Source organism: Piliocolobus tephrosceles, chromosome 21 (genome assembly GCF_002776525.5).
Source record: "Piliocolobus tephrosceles isolate RC106 chromosome 21, ASM277652v3, whole genome shotgun sequence".
NCBI classification, from domain to species: Eukaryota; Metazoa; Chordata; class Mammalia; order Primates; family Cercopithecidae; genus Piliocolobus; species Piliocolobus tephrosceles.
The window spans coordinates 6551789-6573025 of record NC_045454.1 but is presented as its reverse complement, the minus strand read 5'-3'; the positions used below and the strand labels follow the sequence as shown (position 1 = coordinate 6573025).

At 44.7% G+C, this 21237-nt stretch overlaps 3 protein-coding genes across 5 annotated transcripts in view; 1 reads left to right on the top strand and 2 right to left on the bottom strand.

Annotated features, from left to right (window-relative positions):
- Positions 1 to 4787, bottom strand: part of HAS1 (hyaluronan synthase 1) — a 35164-nt gene extending 30377 nt beyond the window's left edge. Inside the window, exon 1 of one of the 2 annotated variants that reach the window (XM_023182729.1) lies at positions 4708 to 4787. The gene's annotated coding sequence lies outside the window, so the exon portion shown is untranslated. The remainder of the gene's footprint in view (positions 1 to 4707) is intronic. The other variant, XM_023182727.1, reaches the window with a different exon arrangement.
- FPR1 (formyl peptide receptor 1) overlaps positions 1 to 4833 on the bottom strand; it is a 6366-nt gene extending 1533 nt beyond the window's left edge. The window contains exon 1 of the mRNA XM_023182732.2: positions 4708 to 4833. The gene's annotated coding sequence lies outside the window, so the exon portion shown is untranslated. The remainder of the gene's footprint in view (positions 1 to 4707) is intronic.
- Positions 4834 to 4888: 55 nt separating this feature from the next.
- FPR2 (formyl peptide receptor 2) lies at positions 4889 to 21003 on the top strand. 2 transcript variants are annotated; one of them, XM_023182731.2, is made up of 3 exons: positions 4889 to 5171; positions 10449 to 10632; positions 19186 to 21003. In XM_023182731.2, exon 3 carries the CDS (start codon positions 19197 to 19199, stop codon positions 20250 to 20252), a length of 1056 nt encoding a protein of 351 aa, XP_023038499.1. In that variant the 5' UTR covers positions 4889 to 5171; positions 10449 to 10632; positions 19186 to 19196; the 3' UTR covers positions 20253 to 21003. The 2 variants fall into 2 exon arrangements, with proteins under 2 accessions (XP_023038499.1, XP_023038498.1); XM_023182730.2 differs by lacking the exon at positions 10449 to 10632 and having other exon boundaries at positions 4893 to 5171.
- Positions 21004 to 21237: the final 234 nt, after the last annotated feature.

Here is a 21237-nt window from a genome sequence, read left to right as displayed (position 1 = left end):
TTTCTTTCTTTCTTTCTTTCTTTCTTTCTTTCTTTCTTTCTTTCTTTTCTTTCTTTCTTTCTTTCTTTTCTTCTTTCTTTCTCTTTCTTTCTTTCTTTCTCTTTTTTCTTTCTTTCTTTTTCTTTTTCTCTCTCTCTCTCTTTCTTTCTTTCTTTTTCTTTTTCTTTTTTTTGGTGACGGAATATTACTCTGTCACCCAGGCTGGAGTGCAGCGGCATGATCTCTCACTGCAACCTCTGCCTCCTGGGTTCAAGCGATTCTCCTGCCTCAGTGTCCCGAGTAGCTGGGACTACAGGTGTGCACCACCCCACACCCGGCTAATTTTTGTATATTTAGTAGAAGTGGAGTTTTGCCATGTTGGCCAGGCTGGTCTTGAACTGCCGACCTCAGGCGATCCACCTGACACAGCCTCCCAAAGTGCCGGAATTATAGACCTGAGCCACCGTGCGTGGCCAAGATTGCATCTTATGAGACATCCTCATAATTGCTAACATGCGAGCCCCTACCAGGGAGATTAAATGGCTAAGGAAATAGGGTCCTTGACCTCCAAGAGGAGAATATGGGGCCAAAGGTGTATAGAGAAAACATGTATTCAAACAAAAATGTTCATAGAGATACTCCTCGCTATAGCCAAAAGGTAGAAACAACCCAGATGTCCATCAACAGATGAATGGATAAACAAAATGTGGTTTATCCATCCAATGGAATATTATTCAGCCATAAGAAAGAATGCAGCACTGATATACACTACAATGTGGATGAACCTTGAAAACATGACACTAAACAAAAGAGGGCTGGATGTGGTGGCTCACGCCTGTCATCCCAGAGCTTTGGGAAGCTGAGGTAGGAGGATTGTTTGAGCTCAGGAGTTCATGATCAACCCGAGCCACATAGCAAGATCCTCATCTCTACCAAAAAAAAAAATTAAATTAAATTAAATTAAATTAGCTGGATATGGTGGCACACACCTGTAGTCCTAGCTACTCAAGAGGGTGAGATGGGAGGCTCACTTGAGCTCAGGAATTCAAGGTTAACAGTATGCTATGATTGAGCCACTGCACTCCAGCCTGGGCAACAAAGCAAGACCCTGTCTCTAAAATGAAAGGAAAAAGAAAGGAAGGAAGGAGAGAAGGAAAGAAAACACCACAAGTCACATATTGTATGAATCCACTTGCATGAAATATCCAGAGTAGCCAAACTGACAGAGACCGAATGCAGATTGGTGATTTCCAGGGACTAGGGAAAGTAGGAAGTGGGGAATTATTGCTTAATGCTTATGCAGTTTTGGTTTGGTGTGATAAAAAAGTTCTGGAACTAGATAATGGTTATGGTTGCAACACACTGTAAATGTACTTAATGCCATTGAATTGTACATTTAAATGGTTAACTTTTTGTTGTTGTTTGAGATGCGGTCTCGTTCTGTCACCTAGGCTGGAGTGCAGTGGTGCAATCTTGGCTCACTGCAACCTCTGCCTCCCGTGTTTAAGTGATTCTCCTGCCTCAGCCTCCTGAGTAGCTGGAATTACAGGCACTTGCCACCATGCCTGGTTAATTTTTATGTTTTTGTAGAGATGGGGTTTCACCATGTTGGTCAGCCTGGTCTCAAACTCCTTGACCTCAGGTGATCTGCCCGCCTCAGCGTGCCAAAGTGCTGAGATTATAGGCGTGAGCCACTGTGCCCAGTCTAAAATGGTTAACTTTTTGTTATGTGTATTTTACCATCAATTTAATAAAGAAAAAATAACAGTGTATGATATCAGAAAATCAGTGGGTGACAGCTACAGTGACCTAGTGTCACACAAACGTGGACTAAGGCTTTCTCTCACCCATGACTCTGCATAAGAACTATAAGATATGCAACTTCTTGGCCGGGCCCAGTGGCTCACTCCTGTAATCCCAATACTTTGGGAGGCCGAGGCGGGCGGATCACGAGGTCAGCAGTTCGAGACCAGCCTGGCCAACATGGTGAAGCCCCGTCTCTACTAAAAATACAAAAATTAGCCAGGCATGGTGGCGGGCGCTTGTAGTCCCAGCTACTCCGGAGGCTGAGGCAGGAGAATCACTTGAACCTGGGAGGTGGAGGTTGCAGTGAGCAGAGATTGCGCCATTGAACTCTAGCCTGGGTGACACAGCGAGACTCCATTTCAAAAAAAAAAAAAAAAAAAAAGATATGCAATTTCTCCACTCCAAATTCTGCTCCCTCTCTCTCTTTAAGGTCATGAAATCTCCCTTTCCTCTCTCATCGTGGGAGGCAAGGCATAGTATTTGGTTAGTTTTCCAGGATAGGCCAAATGGATCCGTGAATGATAATAAACGATGAATAATCAAGTATTATATCCAGTGGATTCTGTGCTACAAGAAGTCAGAACAACAGACTCCATTTCCACTCTTGTCTCTGCGGTTACCTTGGCCAGATGGATGGGAGGTGCTTCTCCATCCATTGGATGGGCTCAGCACTCTTGGGGATACAGAAGACCATGATAGAAATAATAGTCCAAATATGTATTGGGTATGACATTTCATTAGATCAGGTATGCAAAGTGCATGTCAGGTTCTTGCCAAGAGCTGGTCTTCTCTTTTTTTTTTTTTTTGAGATGGAGTCTCTCTCTATCACCCAGGCTGGAGTCAGTGGCATGATCTCATCTCACTGCAACCTCTGCCTCCCAGGTTCAAGCGATTCTCCTGTCTCAGCCTCCTGAGTAGCTGGGATTACAGGTGCATGCCACCATGCTTGGCTAATTTTTTAAAAATTGTATTTTAGTAGACATGGGGTTTCACCATGTTGCCCAGGCTGGTCTCGAACTCCAGAGCTCAGGCAATCCACCTGCCTCAGCCTCCCAAAGTGCTAGGATTACAGGTGTGAGCCACTGTGCCCGGCCTGATCTTCTCTTCTAATGCTTGCAGGAGGCTTCCTCAAAAGTGTTACTATAAGGGTCACTTTCTTTATGGTACCCATTTTGCAGATGAGGAAAGTGAGACTTAGAGCATTTCAGTTAATTCCTTAAAGTCAACCAACAGCCCAGGCTGTCAAATTCCAGCAAAAGTCTTTTTCTGCCTCTGCCCTGCTATGCTACCAGCACAGAAGAGCTGTCTGATACACTAGTCACTCACCACATGTGGTTTTTAAGCCCGTGAAATGTGGTTAGTCCAATTGGAGATGGGCTGCAGGAATAAAATACCCATCAGATTTCAAAGACTTAGTATGAAAAAAATATTGTGACCATCTCATTAATAGTTTTTATATTGACTACATGTTAAAATGATAATAATTTGGCTATGTAAGCTTATGTTAGATATTTTATTAAAATTAAGGTCACTTGTTTCTCTCCATCTTTTTAAACTGCCTACTTGACACTTTGAAATTACATATTTGGCTCACATTTCTAATGAACTTTGATACTCTACAATCTCAGAAATAACTCAGAGATGATTCCCTCCCCTACCACCCATCCAACCACCAAAATACCCTGAGGACTGTTTGTCTTCAAGAATCTCTAAGGCAACCAGTTCAGAAGATTGTTGCAATGAATGAGGAAGATTCTGCAATAATGAGCCGGAACATACCAGAGAGGAAAACCTGTGCAATTTTGTCCAATTATGGTTCAAGGGAGAAATCCTGTGATTTGCAATGAACACAGACCATGGCGGCCGCCGTTGATGAAGCACTTTATACTTGGCAATCATTGTACCACATCCTCAACTTTCTTGCCTCTGATCTCAACAAGCACAGCATTGATTACACATCACCATCACTGTGAGACAGAAGAGGAAACTAGGAGCTTGATGAGAAATGGCCAGCCAATGTCTGCAAATTCATGAGAGGGAAGGGCCGTATTCTGCCGCTGGGTCCCACGCACCATGCAGAACCAGTGTCTTCATGTGGAGACTCATCACTGATCTGAAAGGTGACTACTTCTGTATCACACTCATCTCCCCACGGCGCATCACAATCATTAGGGCTCTTTTGCTTTCTCCTGAAAGCTTCAAACCAAACATCCTTTCCCACCCCGACTCATGCCCTCAAGCTGATGCTCTTGCCTCTTCCTCCACCAGATTCTCCCCCTGCCGGCTCCTGCATCACTGTTCTCTGCCTTCACCTCAGTGACCAGAAAACAACTGTTCCCATCCAAGAACTACCCTCTACTGGCCCCGCAAAACTCATCCCCCCGTTTACTCAAGAACCTCCCTCCTTCGCTTATCCCCTCTCTCCCCACAACATCATACTGTCTCTGTATTCCATTATTCCCATCAGGACCCCAATAAAGTCTAAAGCCTATTTGTTTATTTATTTATTTGAGATGGAGTCTCACTCTGTCACCCAGGCTGGAGTGCAGTGGGGCAATCGGAGCTCACTGCAACCTCCGCCTCCCATATTCAAGCAATTCTCCTGCCTCAGCCTTCCAAGTAGCTTGAATTACAGACGCCCACCACCACACTGTGCTAATTTTTGTATTTTTAATAGAGGTAAGGTTTCAACATGTTGGCCAGGCTGCTCTTGAACTCCTGACCTCAAGTTGTCCACCTGTCTTGGCCTCCCAAAGTGCTGGGATTACAGGCATGAGTCACCGTGCCCGGCCTGTCTAGAACCTCTTTAAAAAAATTATTCTTCAACTCCACATCCTTCTTCAACCAAAAGTCTATTGTGTTCACCAGTGTATTAAGTGTGTCTATGCCAAGCAACCCAGTCCCCCAGAATTTGTTTCTTACCCGGACTGTCCACCAGCTGTGGTTTTGCTCTGGGTAGTTCTAGGTCTGGGTCTTCTGGGGAGAGTGACTCAAGCTCTAACGATCTCAGCAAAACATACACCAAGGAACAGGAGGAGGGATAAAGGAACTGAAATCAGCTGGGTAAGAGGAAATAGGAAATCAGAACTTCTGATGACCCCAAGAGTACATCAACATACTGTCTGTTTTAATGGCATTAGGACAGTGGGCTGGGTCTGTTTAGAAACTCATGTACCTGACTGTATTTCTCAAACTCAGTCCCTGTGGGATGCAGAGGTTCAATGCTCTCAACATCAAGGGCCAAGAAATCCAGGTGTCCAGGCCCCTGCTCCCTCCAAGGGTCAAGGTAAAGAAAGGAGCAAGTACTGTGGTGAGAGGAATCAGAAGGAAGCAACGAAAGGCAGAGAAGAAGTCGTGAGGGATGGAGACCGGAAACACAGACAGAGGTAAGGGAGGCAGGGAAGTTGAGACAGTTGGCAGGACAGCGCGTCCACACCCATGCACACCATCAAGATTAACCCCATAATTCTCTGATCTTGTGGAAGCTCATTAGTAGTCTTCTAGCACAAAGAAATAACTGTTTTTCTGAAATATTAAGCATCATACCAAGGGTATCCGAGTGATATGGAGAAATACGGTAAGGCAGTTACAGAAACAGAGATAACGACACTGATTCTAAAAGCATTATTACCAAGACCTTGTTTCATTAAGGCTGTTTTGTATTGTTTTTTTCTTTTAGAGATGGTATCCTGCTATGTTGCCAAGGCATGTTTCAGACGCCTGGGTTTAGTGATCCTCCTGCCTCAGCCTCCCCAAATGCTGGGATTACAGGCTTGAGCCAGGCTGTTTTTAATACTAAGAAATTTACAATTTACAATTACACCTAAGAATGGCTTAAACCGGGGGTGTCCAATCTTTTGCATTCCCTGACCCACACTGTCTCCCATCACTCCCAGATGGGACTATCTAGTTGCAGGAAAACAAGCTCAGGGCTCCCAGGGATTCTACATCATTGTGAGTTGTGTAATTATTCGTTGAATATTACAATGTAATAATAATAATAATAATAATAGAAATAAAGTCTACAATAAATGCAATGTGCTTTAATTATCCTGAAACCATCCACCCCGCCACCCCCCAGTCTGTGGAAAAATTATGAAACTGGCCCCTGGTGCCAAAAAGGTTGGGGACTGCTGCACTCCAGCATCCTACACGAGGAGAATGGAGATAAGATGGAGAATCACTGAAGATCTTTGATCAGAAGGGTGATATGTGTGATATGTTCATTTGTACTCTATAAACATTTGTGTTTGTATTTTATAAACATTTTCTTGGGATCATAACAACAGATGCGTTTTAGAAGGTTCCCAAGGTATGAAGGGTAACAAATGAAGACGTATCTAGGAGTCACATGGAAGCCAGCATTTTGTAAGGGGATTAAAATAAAGGGAATGGCAGAGGACATCATTATGCACGGAGGAGAAGGCCCAGATATCAAGAGAAAACAAGAGACAAGGAACTCCACAGAGAGTAATTGCCAGAAAAATTTGTAGGTCTTTTGAAGTCTGACTGTTCTTCCTAAAATGGGGCTTCTGGGATACCCCTGCCTGTTTCCCATGAGCCCTCTTTTCTAAAACATAAGTAGATTTTTTTCCTTGCTACAAAATGGCCCATGATTAGCACACTAGGTTGGGCAAAAGCAGAGCCAAGTATGTGTTCCAAGGTGACTATGGTGAAGAGAAAAATGAAAGTCTTAAAATGGACTTCCACTTCTGTGTTTGCATAAGACTAAAAGGGAAGATGCCTTAGGGTTGACCGGAATGGGGATATTCCTGTCTATGCTGCAAAAATCCCTGACCCTTCTGGTAACTGAAACATCAGAAATGGCCTCGATGAGCAGTACAACCTCCCAGTAAAGCACTGGACTGAGGTGGTGAAGCCGGATTGCCTGGACTAGAATCCCAGCAACACTGTTCACTAGCTCCAGACAAGCCAGCTCATCCAGGCATCTGAAACATTTCAACATTTCCCCCAACTTTTTTTTTTTTTTTTTGAGACAGAGTCTCACTGTGTCGCCCAGGCTGGAGTACAGTGGTGTGATCTTGGCTCACTGCAGCTTTGCCTCTCAGGTTCAAGTGATTCCTCTGCCTCAGCCTCTCCAGTAGCTGGGATTACAGGTGCCCGCCACCACGCCTGGCTAATTTTTGTATTTTTTAAGTAGAGATGCGGTTTTGCCATGTTGACCAGGCTGGTCTTGAACTCCTGACCTCAAACAATCAATCACCTGGCCTCCCAAAGTGCTGGGATTACAGGAGGAAACCACTGCAATGGGCCACAAACATTTCCTATAAAGGGCCAGAGAGTCAATATATTTCGTTTGGCAGGCCATGGGGTCTCCATCACAACTCCTTGGCTCTGCTGTTGTAGCCTGAAAACAGCCACAGGCAAAGTTGTAAATGATGAGCATGACTGTGTGTCAATAAAACTTTATTTAAAACACTACAATTGATTTCATATAAGTTTTACATGGCACAAAATACCCTTCATTTGATTTTCTTTAGCCGGTAAGAAACATTAAAGCCATTCTTGGCTCTCAGGCCATAAAAAAACAAGTAGTGGACTAGATTTGACCCCTAATTTAACTACACTCAGTCCCAGTCACTTCACCTGTGAATTGAGAGCAGTGATACTTACAGAGGTGTTTTCTGAAGCAGAACAAGTAAGATCAGTGATACAAAGCACTTGGCATGAATTCCAGTGCAATAGGTATTATCGATATCTTAGTAATTACATAAACCTCTCTTTCTGCTATTTCACAGTCTCTGTAGTGAACCCATCCATGCTTAAAACTTGAACTACACCTCAGCTAACATTCACCAGATCCCTGTCTCTAGCTCAGACCTACCCTTGATGTCCAGACACATCATTTTGTGTTCCTGTTTCCTTTCAAACTCATCTCCAGCCTTTGCTCTCCTCACCTTCTCCCACAACTCCAAGGACTAAATTGTGTCACATTCCCCTTCAAATTCTTAGGTTGCAGCCCTAACCCCATGATATGGTTTGGTTGTGTCCCCACCCAGATCTCATCTTGAATTGTAGCTCCCATAATTCCCATGTGATGTGGGAGGAACCAGGTGGGAGATAATTGTTTCATGGGGGCAGTTTCCCCCATAATGTTCTCATGGTAGTGACTATGTCTCACGAGATCTGACGATTTTATAAGAGGTTTCTCCTTTCACTCGGCTCTCATTCTCTTTTGCCTGCTGCCATGTAAGACGTCCCTTTGTTCTTCCTTTGCTTTCCGCCATGATTGCGAGGCCTCCCCAGCCATGTGGAACAGTGAGTCCATTAAACCTCTTCCCTTTATAAATTACCCAGTTTCAGGTATGTCATTATTAGCAGCATGAGAACTGACTAATACACCCCAGCACATCAGAATGTGACTGTATTTGGGGATACAACCTTTAAAGAGGTAGTTAGCTGAAACTGAGGTCATTAGGGTGTGTCCCAACTCAATATGACTGATATCCTTATGAAAAGAGGAGATCCAGACACAGACAGGCACAGAGGGAAAACTAGGTGAAAATATGAGGAGGAGGCAGTATCTACAAGCCAAGGAGAGAGGACTCAGGAGGAATCAACCCTGCTGACACCTTGATCTTAAACTTCCAGCTGATAAAACTGTGAGAAAATATATTTCTATTGTTGTAGCCACCCAGTCAATGGTATTTTGTTATGGCAGCTCTAGCAAACTAAACACTCTGCTTCTTTTCATTGATTCTCATCTCAATGACAGCCCCCAAATCCACACAGTTACCTTGGTGCAACAGTTCTGAAGAAAATGGCCGCAATATTCTTGGACACTCCCTCCACTGAGAGGAAGGCAGGCATATTCTATCCCCTCTGCCCTAGAACCTGGGTAGGGTTGGGACTCCTTTGACCGAAGAATGTGGTAGAAATGACTCCACATAGCTTTCAAGGCTAGGTCAAGAAAGGCTAGGAAGCATCTTCCAGTTCTCCTGGGACACGTGTTCTGGAGGAAGACAGCCATTGTGTAGGGACTCTGATTGCCCTGAGACCACCATGCTGCAGAGGCTGCCTGCAGGCACTTGGGGCAATCCCAGCCTAGTTCAGCATTTGAGTCATTCCAACTCAGGCGTCTGACATGTGAATGAGGGAGCTCCAGATGACTTCAGCACCCAGTCTTCTAGTCACCCCCAAACTTTTGAGTGTTGGGCGGCAGAGACAAGCATCTCCTCTGTGCCTTATCCTAATTCCCAACCCACATAATCCATGAACATGATGAAATGGTTGTTTTACATGCTATGATTTGGGTGGTTATACAGCAATCATGAATTATGGATGTGGGCTTCATAAAGGCCCTTCATGCTTCCTCATTCTCCAGAGCCATTTGGCCTCCAAGCACAGTCTACCAAGCCTGGAAATCGCTCCCTAAACTACCCCTCCTCTCTAGCACACTACTCCAGCACAGGCCACTATTCGACAAGTTCACCTTGATCTCTGGCAACTTCTTACCCTTTGAGATCTCTGCCTCCAACTGGGAACATTCTCAGAGCCATCCCTTTGCAGGAGGACTCTAGAACAATGTTTTTTGGAAGCATACATCTGACTAGTCACTCTCCTCTTTTCACAAGCTTTTCGTGTTCTTAAAGAGAAATTCCAAGTTCTTTTTGTAGCATTCAAGACCATCCAAGAAATTGCCTCTGCCACCCTCTGCATACTTAATGCTTCTTGCTGTCTCCCTCATCATCTATGCTCCGGTAACCAAAAGTAACCTGCTTTTTTGTGACCCCTTTCCTGGGTGCTTTTACTCCCCTCTGACCAGAATGCATTATTTTTTCTCCTTTATCTGAGTCTTTAAGACTCTGCCTAGATGTTCCCTCCTCTGGATATTGACTCTAGATCTGTGAATCTGAGTTAGTTGTTCCTTTTAGGGGATCCCACAAGGAGCCAGGCATCTGCCTATCACTACTTACCCCCACCCTGTTGTAACTAAGCACTGCATTCTTACCTCTCTATTCAGGAGGTCCGCAGAGCCCATGTCTGATTGATCTCTATGTCTCTAGCAGCCAGCAAGGAAGCACCTCTTTAGAGACCTGCACCTATACAACACCTACCACCTCCTATTTCTTGATATGTGAACTCCATTGAGAGCAAACGAGTAACTGTAGGTAATGTGCCTTCTTCTTTTCTTTTTTTTTTTTTTTTTTTTGGATGGAGTCTCACTCTGTCGTCCAGGCTGGATTTCAGTGGCGCAATCTCGGCTCGCTGTAACCTCCGCCTCCCAGGTTCAAGCGATTCTGCCGCCTCAGCCTCCCAAGTAGTTGGGATTACAGGTGCCTACCACCATGCCCAGCTAATTTTTTTTTTGTATTTTTTGTAGAGGTGGGGTTTCACCATGTTGGCCAGGATGGTTTTGAACTCCCGACCTCAAGTGATCCACCCACTTCGGCTTCCCAAAGTGCTAGGATTACAGGTGACAGCCATAGCACCCGGCCAGTAATGTGCCTTCTTAAATTCTGTGAGCCATTCTAACAAATTATCAAAACAGAGGAAGGGGTTATAAACATCCCCCTACCCCCGATTTACAGCCAGTCAGTCAGAAGTACAGGTGGCCACCTGGGACTTGAACTGGTGTCTGAAGTGAGGACAGTCTTGGGAGAGTAAACCCTTTAACTTGTGGAATCTGACACTAATTCCAGGTGGACAGCGTCAGAGCTGAATTGAATTGTGAGATACCCAGTGATGTCCCCAGAGAATTGGAGAATTGCTTGATATGGAACAGACCCACATCTGATGCCAGAAGGACTGCATAAGTCGAGAATTGAGTTTCACTTAACTATCATATTTGGGCTTTAATACATGGCTGAAACTCATCTCACTTCGGTAATTCTTTTATTTTCATGAAACTCTGAAGAAGGAAAGGGCTGGACATTCAGATTCCTTGACCCTTGACATTTGGAAGCTTTAATTCCAGTCTCTCACAGAAAGCTAGAGATGAAGGAACATTCAGACACATAGGTTTCCAAGAAGAGTCCGCTGACAACATACCCAAGGTGTCTTCTGAAAATTATAAGAAATCCTGAGTTTCTGTTAGGGGATTGGTTCCAGCTCCATTGTCCCTCCCCCATCATTCAGTAGTCTCTGCAATAGCCCTTAGAGCCTGTGTTGCTCCACAGGAAACCAAGAAACACACAGGAAGAGTAAGTTGGGGACTGACAATTTAAAATTTATCATTGGAACTCCTGCTCTCTGACAAACACCTCCTAAATTCTAGAGCAGTGCTGTTAACGGAGTATCCACTTGCCACAGGCAGCTTTTGAGTGCTTATGTCTCTATCTTGATCTGAAATGTGCTTAAGTGTGAAATATACTTAGTGTAGTTTAATCACTAGTATGATCAAAATAATACAATTTATCTCGTTAACAACTTTAATTTTGGTTACATGTTCCAATGATTTTTTTTAATTTGTGGGGATAAATGAAATATATTATAATTAATTTCTCCCAGTGATTTTATTTTTTTAATATGGCTACTAGAAAGTTGTAAGTCACGTGTGTGGCTAGCATTTAGGGCTTGCATTACCCCGTCTCTACTAAAAACACAGAAAACAACAACAAAAAATAGCCAGGCATAGTGGTAGGAGCCTGTAATCCCAGCTACTCAGGAGGCTGAGGCAGGAGAATCGCTTGAACCCAGGAGGCCGAGGTTGCAGTGAGCCGAGATCGCGCCATTGCACTTCAGCCTGGGCAAGAAGAGTGAAACTCTACCTCAAAGATAAATAAATAAACACGTGAAGGAGCCAGGTGTGAGAAGCTTAAGAGAAAGAGCACGGTAGGCAGAAGGAACAGAGAAGGCAGAAGCCCTGAGATGACAATGAGTTGCGTGTTCAAGGAATCAGAGCTTGCTGTGGGTGGAGCACAGCGTGTCCCACGAGAGTGCAGAGATGAGATCTGAGGGATGCACAGGGCAGGTCCAGGGGTGCTTGAGGGAACTTAAGATAAGGATAAGTTAGAAGTTTGGAAGCCATTGGAAGGCGTTGAAAATAACATCACCATTTTATTGGACTTTAGACAGTCTGCTCTGTCGTCCAGGCTGAAGTGCAGTAGCGCAGTCTCGGCTCCCTGCAAACTCTGCCTCTCAGGGTCTAGCGATTCTCCTGCCTCAGCCTCCCGAGTAGCTGGGATTACAGGCTCCCACCATCACGCCCAGCTAATTTTTGTATTTTTAGTAGTAGAGATGGGGTTTCACCACGTTGGGGTTTCCTCATGTTGTGCAGGTTGGTCTCGAACTCCTGACCTCAGGTGATCCACCCACCTTGGCCTCCCAAAGTTCTGGGAGGCATGTCACCGTGCCGGCCCTTATTGGACCTTTTTTTTTTTTTTTTTTTTTTTGAGACAGAGTTTTGCTCTTGTTGCCCAAGCTAGAGTGCAGTGGCGTGATCTGGGCTCACTGCAATCTCCGCCTCCCTCGTGCAAGTGATTCTCCTGCCTCAGCCTCCCGAGCAGCTGGAATTACAGGCATGTGCCACCATGCCTGGCTAATTTTGTATTTTTAGTAGAGATGGGGTTTCTTCATGTTGGCCAGGTTGTTCTCGAACTCCTGACCTCCGGTGACCCGCCTGCCTCGGACTCCCAAAGTGCTGGGATTACAGGAGTGAGCCACTGTGCCTGGCCCTTTCTGAACTTTTAAAAAGCTCATTTGGTTTCCTTCTGGAGATTGGCTTGTAGGGCAGGGAAAAGCAGGACCAGGAACAAGCTATTTGCAAAGTTGGTGCAAACATTCCTGCCTGACAGGACCATGCACGCGGGTTGTGGAGATGGAGATGGAGATTGCTCTGGTTGTGCATTCAGCAGGTTCTGCAGATAGCATTAATAGGACTCGGATGGGATTGTGGTGAGAGAAAGGAAAATGAAAGATAAGTTCTAGTTTGGAAGCTTTAACAACTGAATGTTTAAACTCAAATAGACACAAAATATTGGAAGAGTGGCAGGTCTGGGAGGATGAGACAATCAACTGTTTGGCTGAGCCACGTTAGGTTTGGAGTGTCCACGGGACTCCCGTGGGGAGAGGTTATATCAGACTGGAGCACCAGAGAGAGGGCAAGGCTGATAATATAGATGACAAGACAGCATGATATTTTAAGCCCTGAAACTGGATAATATCACCTGTAGAAAGGCTATATAGAGATAAGAGAGGTGGGGAACAAGTAAAAGCTGCAGGATACTCCTAAATTTAGAGTCAAACTTAGAGCAGAAAATACTAGCAAAGGGGACTGAAAAGAGATGGCCAGCTGAGATTTAAAGGCAAGTGAAAGTGTGTTGTGTGTACATTTGTCATCTCATGGCACAGGAAAAACGTGATTTAAGGAGAAGGAAGAGATCCAGTGGGTTCTATATCATGAAGATATTGAGATAAGAACCAAGATGGATTTGCAGCCACTGCATTTGCAGCCTTCAGGTCATAAGCATCCTTAGGAAAATGCACCATGGGTCAGTGCTAAGGACTGGAGTCAATACAGACTGGATTCAGGAGAAAAAGTGAGGCAAGGAATCTAAGGGAGCAAACACAGACAACTCCTTCCAAAATCTGGCTGCAAATTCTTTTCACAGAAAGAATTCTCTTCGGAGAAATAGGGTTAACACCGGAGAGGAATATAGTCCAAGGATCTGTTTGGTTTTTTGCCAAGACCAGCTTGGTCGGGGAGATCCTAACCCAGCAGCGCTAGAGGAATTAAAGACACACACACAGAAGTATAGAGGCGTGAAGTTGGGAATCAGGGGTCTCACAGCCTTCAGAGCTGAGAGCCCCGAGCAGAGATTTACTCACATATTTATTAACAGCAAACCAGTTATTAGCATTGCTTCTATAGATACTAAATTAACTAACAGTATCCCTTATGGGAAACGAAGGGATGGGCCGAATTAAATGAATAGGTTGGGCTAGTTAACTGCAACAGGAACGCCCCGTTAAGACACAGTTCGCTCATGCTAATTGTTTGTGGCTTAAGAATGCCTTGAACGGTTTTCCACCCTGGGCGGGCCAGGTGTTCCTTGCCCTCATTCCCATAAACCCACAACCTTCCAGCTTGGGCATCGTCCATTATGGACATGCCGTAGTGCTGTAGAGATTTTGTTTATGGCCAGTTTTGGGGTTGGGGCTTGCTCCCAACAGTTGTTTTTTTGGGTGGTTTTTATTTTGTTTTTGTTTTTGTTTTGTTTTGTTTTGTTTGTTTGTTTTTGAGACAGACTCACTGTCGCCCAGGCTGGAGTGCAGTGGTGCGATCTCAGCTCACTGCAACTTCTGCCTTCAAGGGTTCAAGAGGTCTTCCCGCCTCAGCCTCCCAAATAGCTGGGATTACAAGCGCGCGCCATCACACCCAGCTCATTTTTGTATTTTTAGTAGAGATGGGGTTTCACCATGTTGGCCAGTCTGGTCTCAAACTCCTGGCCTCAAGTGATCCACTCGCCTCAACCTCCCTAAATGGTGGGATTACAGGCGTGAGCCACTGCGCCCAGCCAAGAATGGTTTCTTTTTATAGGGAGGGGATAGGATAACGTTTATGTCATACTGAGAATGATCTAGTAGAAATAAAATCTTGAGGGTTTGGTTTTGGCAGAAAATGGAAGGACAAATGCAGGGGGAAAGTTTGTGGGAAGGTGAGAGGACATCCCTGGCCCATGTAAGGAGGGAAATTATTGGAAAGAACAAGAAGTCTTTATTCACAGTGACAGAGGCAGGTAGACTGAGGGTCAGGGGAGGAAAGGCTGAAAATTTCACATCTAGTTATTACCATTTTCTCATTATAATGTCAGTCAACGGCATCTGCTGGGAGTGGGAAAAACATAGTAAATGAGGTATTTTTTGGAGAAAGCAGGACTGAAATAATTAAGGTGTGAGATAGCAAGTGCACTGGAGAAGTAGAGTAACCTAATGAGGAACTGCTGAGTTTTCATTTGACATCTACGGTCATAAATTCAATTGCAACCCTCAATAATCGTGCAAGTCACTTCCCCTCTCTGAGCCGTACTTTCCTACATATTATGCAAGGACGGCACTTGTCCCAAAGCAAGGATGTTGTAATCAGAGATGATAAAATATATAGTGACTGGCACATATTAAGGACTCATCAAATAGCAGCCCTCATAACCAGTACAGGTATCATCTGTGGTTCGCAGTTCTTCTCCTTACATTACAACTAGGGTGGACCCAAAACTTCACAATTTTTGCCTTGTTAATCTGTCCCCACCCGTCATTGCACAATCATCCTTCCTTGTTGTATCAACATTTTTAGTTTGTTTGATTTTTTGAGACGGAGTCTCGCTCTTTTGCCCAGGCTGGAGTGCAGTGGCACAGTCTGGGCTCACTGCAACCTCTACCTCCCGGACTCAAGTGATTCTCCTGCCTCAACCTCCCAAGTAGCTGGGATTATAGGCACCCGCCACCATGCCCAGCTAATTTTCATATTTTTAGTAGAGACAGGGTTTCACCATGTTGGCCAGGCTGGTTTCGAACTCGTGACCTCAAGTGATCCACCTGTCTTGGCCTCCCAAAGTGCTAGGATTACAGGTGTGAGCCACCACGCCCAGCCTGTATCAACATTTTAAAATGAATTTGAGATTATGGATAGATCATGTCTTCTAAGTGCCTTGTAGAATGTTTGGAGGGTGGATAGAGAAAATCTGAGTCTGTTGAGGAACTATGGGGTGGAAAAGGGTTAACAGCACAATTCTGCTGTAATCAATCTGGCTGAGCTCCAATTCTGGCTCTACCTCTTTCTACCTGGGAACGTTGAACAATTAACATAGCCCATCTAAGCCCATCTTAGCTTCCTTTTCTGTACAATGGTTATACTAATTATTAGGTTGCTGCAAAAGTAATTGCCGTTTTTGCTATTATTTTCAATGGCAAAAGGCGCAGTTACTTTTGCACCAACCTAGTATCACTAAGATTAGTCAATATTCACTGTGTCTCAGGGTGTGCTCAGTGCTTACACATATTAACACAGCCCATCCACAGATCCTGCGAGAGGCGTCATTAGGGCTAAAGGAGAAGCTCTCGGCATGTAGATAATGTTCATAAGTAGAAGCAACTATTGCTATGAGCATCGTTCTTGTCCTGACCTTGAGCTTCATAATGGATTGAGCCCCAGGACACAGCACACAGCCTGGTGAGGGCCAAGAGTTCCCATTTGTCATAGATGTACTCAGTCTAGCCTAAAAGATTTCCATGTCTATTCTCACTTAATCTTCACCTGAAAGTTAGACTTCACCATAAAACTGTCCTCGTTCTGCAGAGCAGAAAACTGAGGCTTAAAGAGATATCACTAAGAACTCATAGTGAGGAGACATCACAGATGAGATTAGAAGAGAGATCTAGCTGACTCCAGAGTCCTTTTTTTTTTTTTTTTTTTTTAAGACAGAGTCTCGCTCTGTCTCCCAGGCTGGAGTGCAGTGGCTCGGTTCACTGCAACCTCCGCCTCCCGGGTTCAAGCAATTCTCCTGCCTCAGCCTCCCAAGTATCTGGGACTACAGGCGTAAGCCACCAGGCCCGGCTAATTTTTTGTATTTTCAATAGAGACGGGGCTTCACCATATTGCCCAGGGTGGTCTGGAACTCCCAACCTCAGGCAATCCACCTTCCTTGGCCTCCCAAAGTGTTGGGATTACTGGCGTGAGCCACTGCACCCGGCCGAGCCCAGTATTCTTTATAACAGTGACTCTCAATTGGGGGTGACTTTGCCTCTGAGAGGACCTTTGACAATGTTTATGGAACCTGTTGATTGTCATTTCTGGAGAAGGAGTTGCTACTGGTATCTGTGGATAGAGGCCAGGGGTGCTGCTAAACATCCTACTGTGTCCAGAACGGTCCACCACAACAAAGAATTACCCAGACCCAGATGTCAATGGTGCCAAGGTTGAGAAATCCTGAGCTACATTAAATAATGTCCCGTGGAAGAAGACCTCAGTGAAACTCACTGGTAATAGCAGGAGGAAAAGAAGGAAATAAGTGAAAGGAAGAAGGCTAAAAATCATCAGACTGGGGCATAGTCCTATCCTAGTAATCTCGGGGGAACCCCTTTCAAAGGCAGGACTTCAGTATGCAAAGGCAGTGGCTCTGGAGTTGTTCATCTTGGTTTCCGTATCTTGCTGCCTCCACTGACTGGCTGGGCAATGCTGAAAAACTACAGAAGTCCCCAGGCCACGAATTCCCTTGGATGTGATGGCTGTTTCACAATGTTATGATCATAAGATATGAACAAGTGCTAGGGAATTACTATTTCTCTTAAAGATGCTGAATAGCCCAGTCTGAGATGATTCTCAAATTCTCACGGCCATAACAAATCATCCTGGCTTTTACACAAACAGATTCTAGAGTGAGATTTATGGATATAATTGTTTTTCATTTTCACTGTAAGTTCAGGTGTGTATGTGCAGGTTTGTTATATAGGTAAACCTGTATCCTGGTGGTTTATGGTACAGATTATTTCATCACTGAGGTATTAAGCCTAATACCCACTACTTATTTTTCCTGATCCTGTCCCTCTTCCCACCCTCCACCTTCCGGTAGGCCCCAGTGTTTTCCTCTTTGCATCCATGTGTTCTCATCATTTACCTCTGATTTATAAGTGAGAGCATGCGGTATTTGGTTTTCTGTTCCTGCATTAGTTTGCTAAGGATAATGAATACAATTTTAACAGGCAGCCTGGATGTTTCTGATAAAGTCCACAGACCACAGCATAAGAAAGTGTGCTCAAGTGGGCCAGGCGCGGTGGCTCACGCCTGTAATCCCAGCACTTTGGGAGGCCGAGGCGGGCAGATCATGAGGTCAGGAGATCCAGACCATCCTGGCTAACACGGTGAAACCCCATCTCTACTAAAAAAAAAAAATACAAAAAATTAGCCAGGCATGGTGGTGGGCACCTGTAGTCCCAGCTACTCAGGAGGCTGAGGCAGGAGAATGGCGTGAACCCGGGAGGTGGAGCTTGCAGTGAGCCGAGATCGCGCCACTGCACTCCAGCCTGGGCCACAGAGTGAGACTCTGTTTCAAGGAAAAAAAAAAAACAAGAAAATGTGCTCAAGTGGCATGGGACTTTGTGTTGAATTGGATACAAAAATTACAGATGTGACCCCAACCAGAGGCAGGGACTACATGTTTTGGATTTTTGTTCTTAAAAGAAAAAAAAAAAACTTGATCTGAGAAAGTCTGCAGGTTATATTCTTACAATGTTATTGTCCACAATTCAGTCACATGTCCACTGCTAAAGCAATCCCTTGCAAAGTAAAAGGAATTCTAGTTAGTGCTAATTAAACTAGTCAAGATTTACTCCCAACATGGAGAAAGGACACCTTCTCTTCAGGGTGAGTAACTAAACACACGATTGTGGTTTTTTGAGCAGAGAAGAATGGGGAACAGTTGCTGGGGGCGGGGGTAACCAGCAATATCTGTCAAAAGTAAGGGTTTAGAAGTCAGACCAAGCTGAACTGAAGTCCTTCGTCTATTATCTACTACCTAAGCAACCTTCAACACATTTCACAATTGCCCTGAGCTTTGATTTCTTCTAATGAAAACAAGAAGTAATGAATATTACACAGCTATTATGTGAGCCAAACTGGATCCCATATGTAGTAATTAACACAATGCATAGTCTCTATTACAAGTATTAATATGACTTATTATTCTCATAGTCTTTATCCCACAGACACCAAAGCTATACAAATCGGTACTGATTATTTGCATTCCAAACAGAGATGCGCTTCACATCAAGCAGGGACAGGAAAAAGCAGAGGTTACAAAGCAGAGATAGAACTCTCTTTGCTGACTTCCTCTAGTGCAGAATCCTCAGGATATAGCATACTACTGCGTATCACCAGTGACTTCTCAAGATTCTCTTCAACAATAACCTCAAGCCAAACCCTTCAACTTCATCTTGAGTACTAGCCAAGCAATAGGTCAAGGGTTCTCACATCTGCGAGGGTCAGGAGTTGGGAGACTAGAAGAACCCGGGGCTGAAAGAGGTTGCAGAGCTTGCCAGCGTGTTTGCATTGAGTGATGGGAGACACAGATGTGAACCTTCTGACTCTGAGTCTTATGCCTTCCTCACAATGCTGAGGCTGCCTATGCTCGATTTTCCATTGTCCGTACAACATAAGATCAGTATTTTTGCTGGTGGACAGAGCCTTATAATCCTCTTGGTGAAGTGATCAGCCCGATAAGTGAAGTGCATATTGATAATGATGGGAATATGGAGGACTATCCCTTCCCAAAGGAGCATCCAAGAGAATGCCAATTCCACAGCACTATTGTCAACAAGGCTTAGTAGATAGAGTGGGTCTCCTGGTAGGAGTGGGAGCTTTAGTGGAAGTTGATGTGAGCTATAAATACAGATGCTGTAAGATGGTTCCACAGCTGAGAAATGGCCATTGTTGGAATGTTTCAGGTGCGCGCAAGATGGAAACCAACTTCTCCACTCCTCTGAATGAGCATGAAGAAGTGTCCTATGAGTCTGCTGGCTACACTGTTCTGCAGATCCTCCCGTTGGTGGTGCTTGGGGTCACCTTTGTCCTCGGGGTCCTGGGCAATGGGCTTGTGATCTGGGTGGCTGGATTCCGGATGACACGCACAGTCACCACCATCTGTTACCTGAACCTGGCCCTGGCTGACTTTTCTTTCACGGCCACGTTACCATTCCTCATTGTCTCTATGGCCATGGGAGAAAAATGGCCTTTTGACTGGTTCCTGTGTAAGTTAATTCACATCGTGGTGAACATTAACCTCTTTGGAAGTGTCTTCTTGATTGGTCTCATTGCATTGGACCGCTGCATTTGTGTCCTGCATCCAGTCTGGGCCCAGAACCACCGCACCGTGAGTCTGGCCATGAAGGTGATCATCGGACCTTGGATTCTTGCCCTAGTCCTGACCTTGCCAGTTTTCCTCTTTTTGACTACAGTAACTATTCCAAATGGGGACACGTACTGTATTGCCAACTTTACATCCTGGGGTGACACCCCTGAGGAGTGGAACAAGGTAGCCATTACCATGCTGACAGCCAGAGGGATTATCCGGTTTGTCATTGGCTTTAGCATGCCGATGTCCATTGTTGCCATCTGCTTTGGGCTTACTGCAGCCAAGATCTGCAAAAAGGGCATGATTAAATCCAGCCGTCCCTTACGGGTCCTCACTGCTGTGGTGGCTTCTTTCTTCATCTCTTGGTTCCCCTTTCAACTGGTTGCCCTTCTGAGCACCGTCTGGCTCAAAGAGAGGTTGCTCAAGGGCAAGTACAAAATCATTAATATCCTGGTTAACCCAACGAGCTCCCTCACCTTCTTCAACAGCTGTCTCATCCCCATGCTCTATGTCTTTGTGGGCCAGGACTTCCCAGAGAGACTAATCCACTCCCTGCCCAACAGTCTGGAGAGGGCCCTGTCTGAGGACTCAGCCCCAACCAACGACACAGCTGCCAATTCTGCTTCACCTCTTGCAGAGACTGAGTTACAGGCAATGTGAGGATGGGGTCAGGGTTATTTTGAGTTCTGTTCATCCTACCCTAATGCCAGTTCCAGCTTGATCTACCCTTGAGTCATATTGAGGCATTCAAGGATGCGCAGTTCAGGTATTTATTCAGGAAAAATGCTTTTGTGTCCCCAATTTGGGACTAAGAAATAGACAGTCAGGCTACTATAACATTAGTGTTATTTTTGTTTTTTTTTGACTTCTGCCTATACCCGGGGGTAAGTGGAGGTGGGAAACAAGGGAAGAGAAAGAGTGGTGGGGATTTGTAAGACTTAGATGAGGTAGCGCATAATAAGACTTTAAAGTACAAAGTAGAATGTTTGCTGTAGGTTTTTTATAGCTATTTTTAAAAATCAGACTACGGAAGTTTTCTTCTGTTTTTAATTTGCTAAGACTTTTCTGTTTCTTTTTCTTACATCATGAATGGATGTTGCATTTTATCAAATGCATTTTCCACATGTATTAAGATGGTCATATTCTTCTTCTTCTTTTATGTAACTCATCATAAATAATGTTCATTAAGTTCTGAATGTTAAACTACTCTTGAATTCCTGGAATAAACCACACTTAGTCCTGATATACTTTAAATATTTATATCTCACAAGAGTTGGTTAGAATTTCTGTGTTTATGTTTATATAAAAATGGGCGGCCGGGCACGGTGGCTCAAAGCGGCCAGGCATGGTGGCTCAAGCCTGTAATCCCAGCACTTTGGGAGGCTGAGGCGGGTGGATCACCTGAGGTCAGGAGTTCGAGACCAGCCTGGCCACCATGGTAAAACCCCAGTTCTACTTAAAATACAGAAATTAGCCAGGCATGGTGGTACACACCTGTAATCCCAGCTACTTGGGAGGCTGAGGCAGGAGAATTGCTTGAACTCAGGAGGTGGAGGTTGTAGTGAGCCAAGATAGTGCCATTGCACTCCAGCCTGGGTGACAAGAGTGAGACTTTGTCTGAAAAAAAAAAAGTATGAAACTTGAA

What these genes read in the sequence shown, in the direction of transcription:
- FPR2 (XM_023182730.2), top strand. Translation starts at nt 5,147, where the DNA reads ATGGAGACCGGAAACACAGACAGAG. An exon ending in GACCGGAAACACAGACAGAG is followed by an intron (nt 5,172 to 19,185) that starts GTAAGGGAGGCA and finishes GGAATGTTTCAG; the next exon opens with GTGCGCGCAAGATGGAAACC.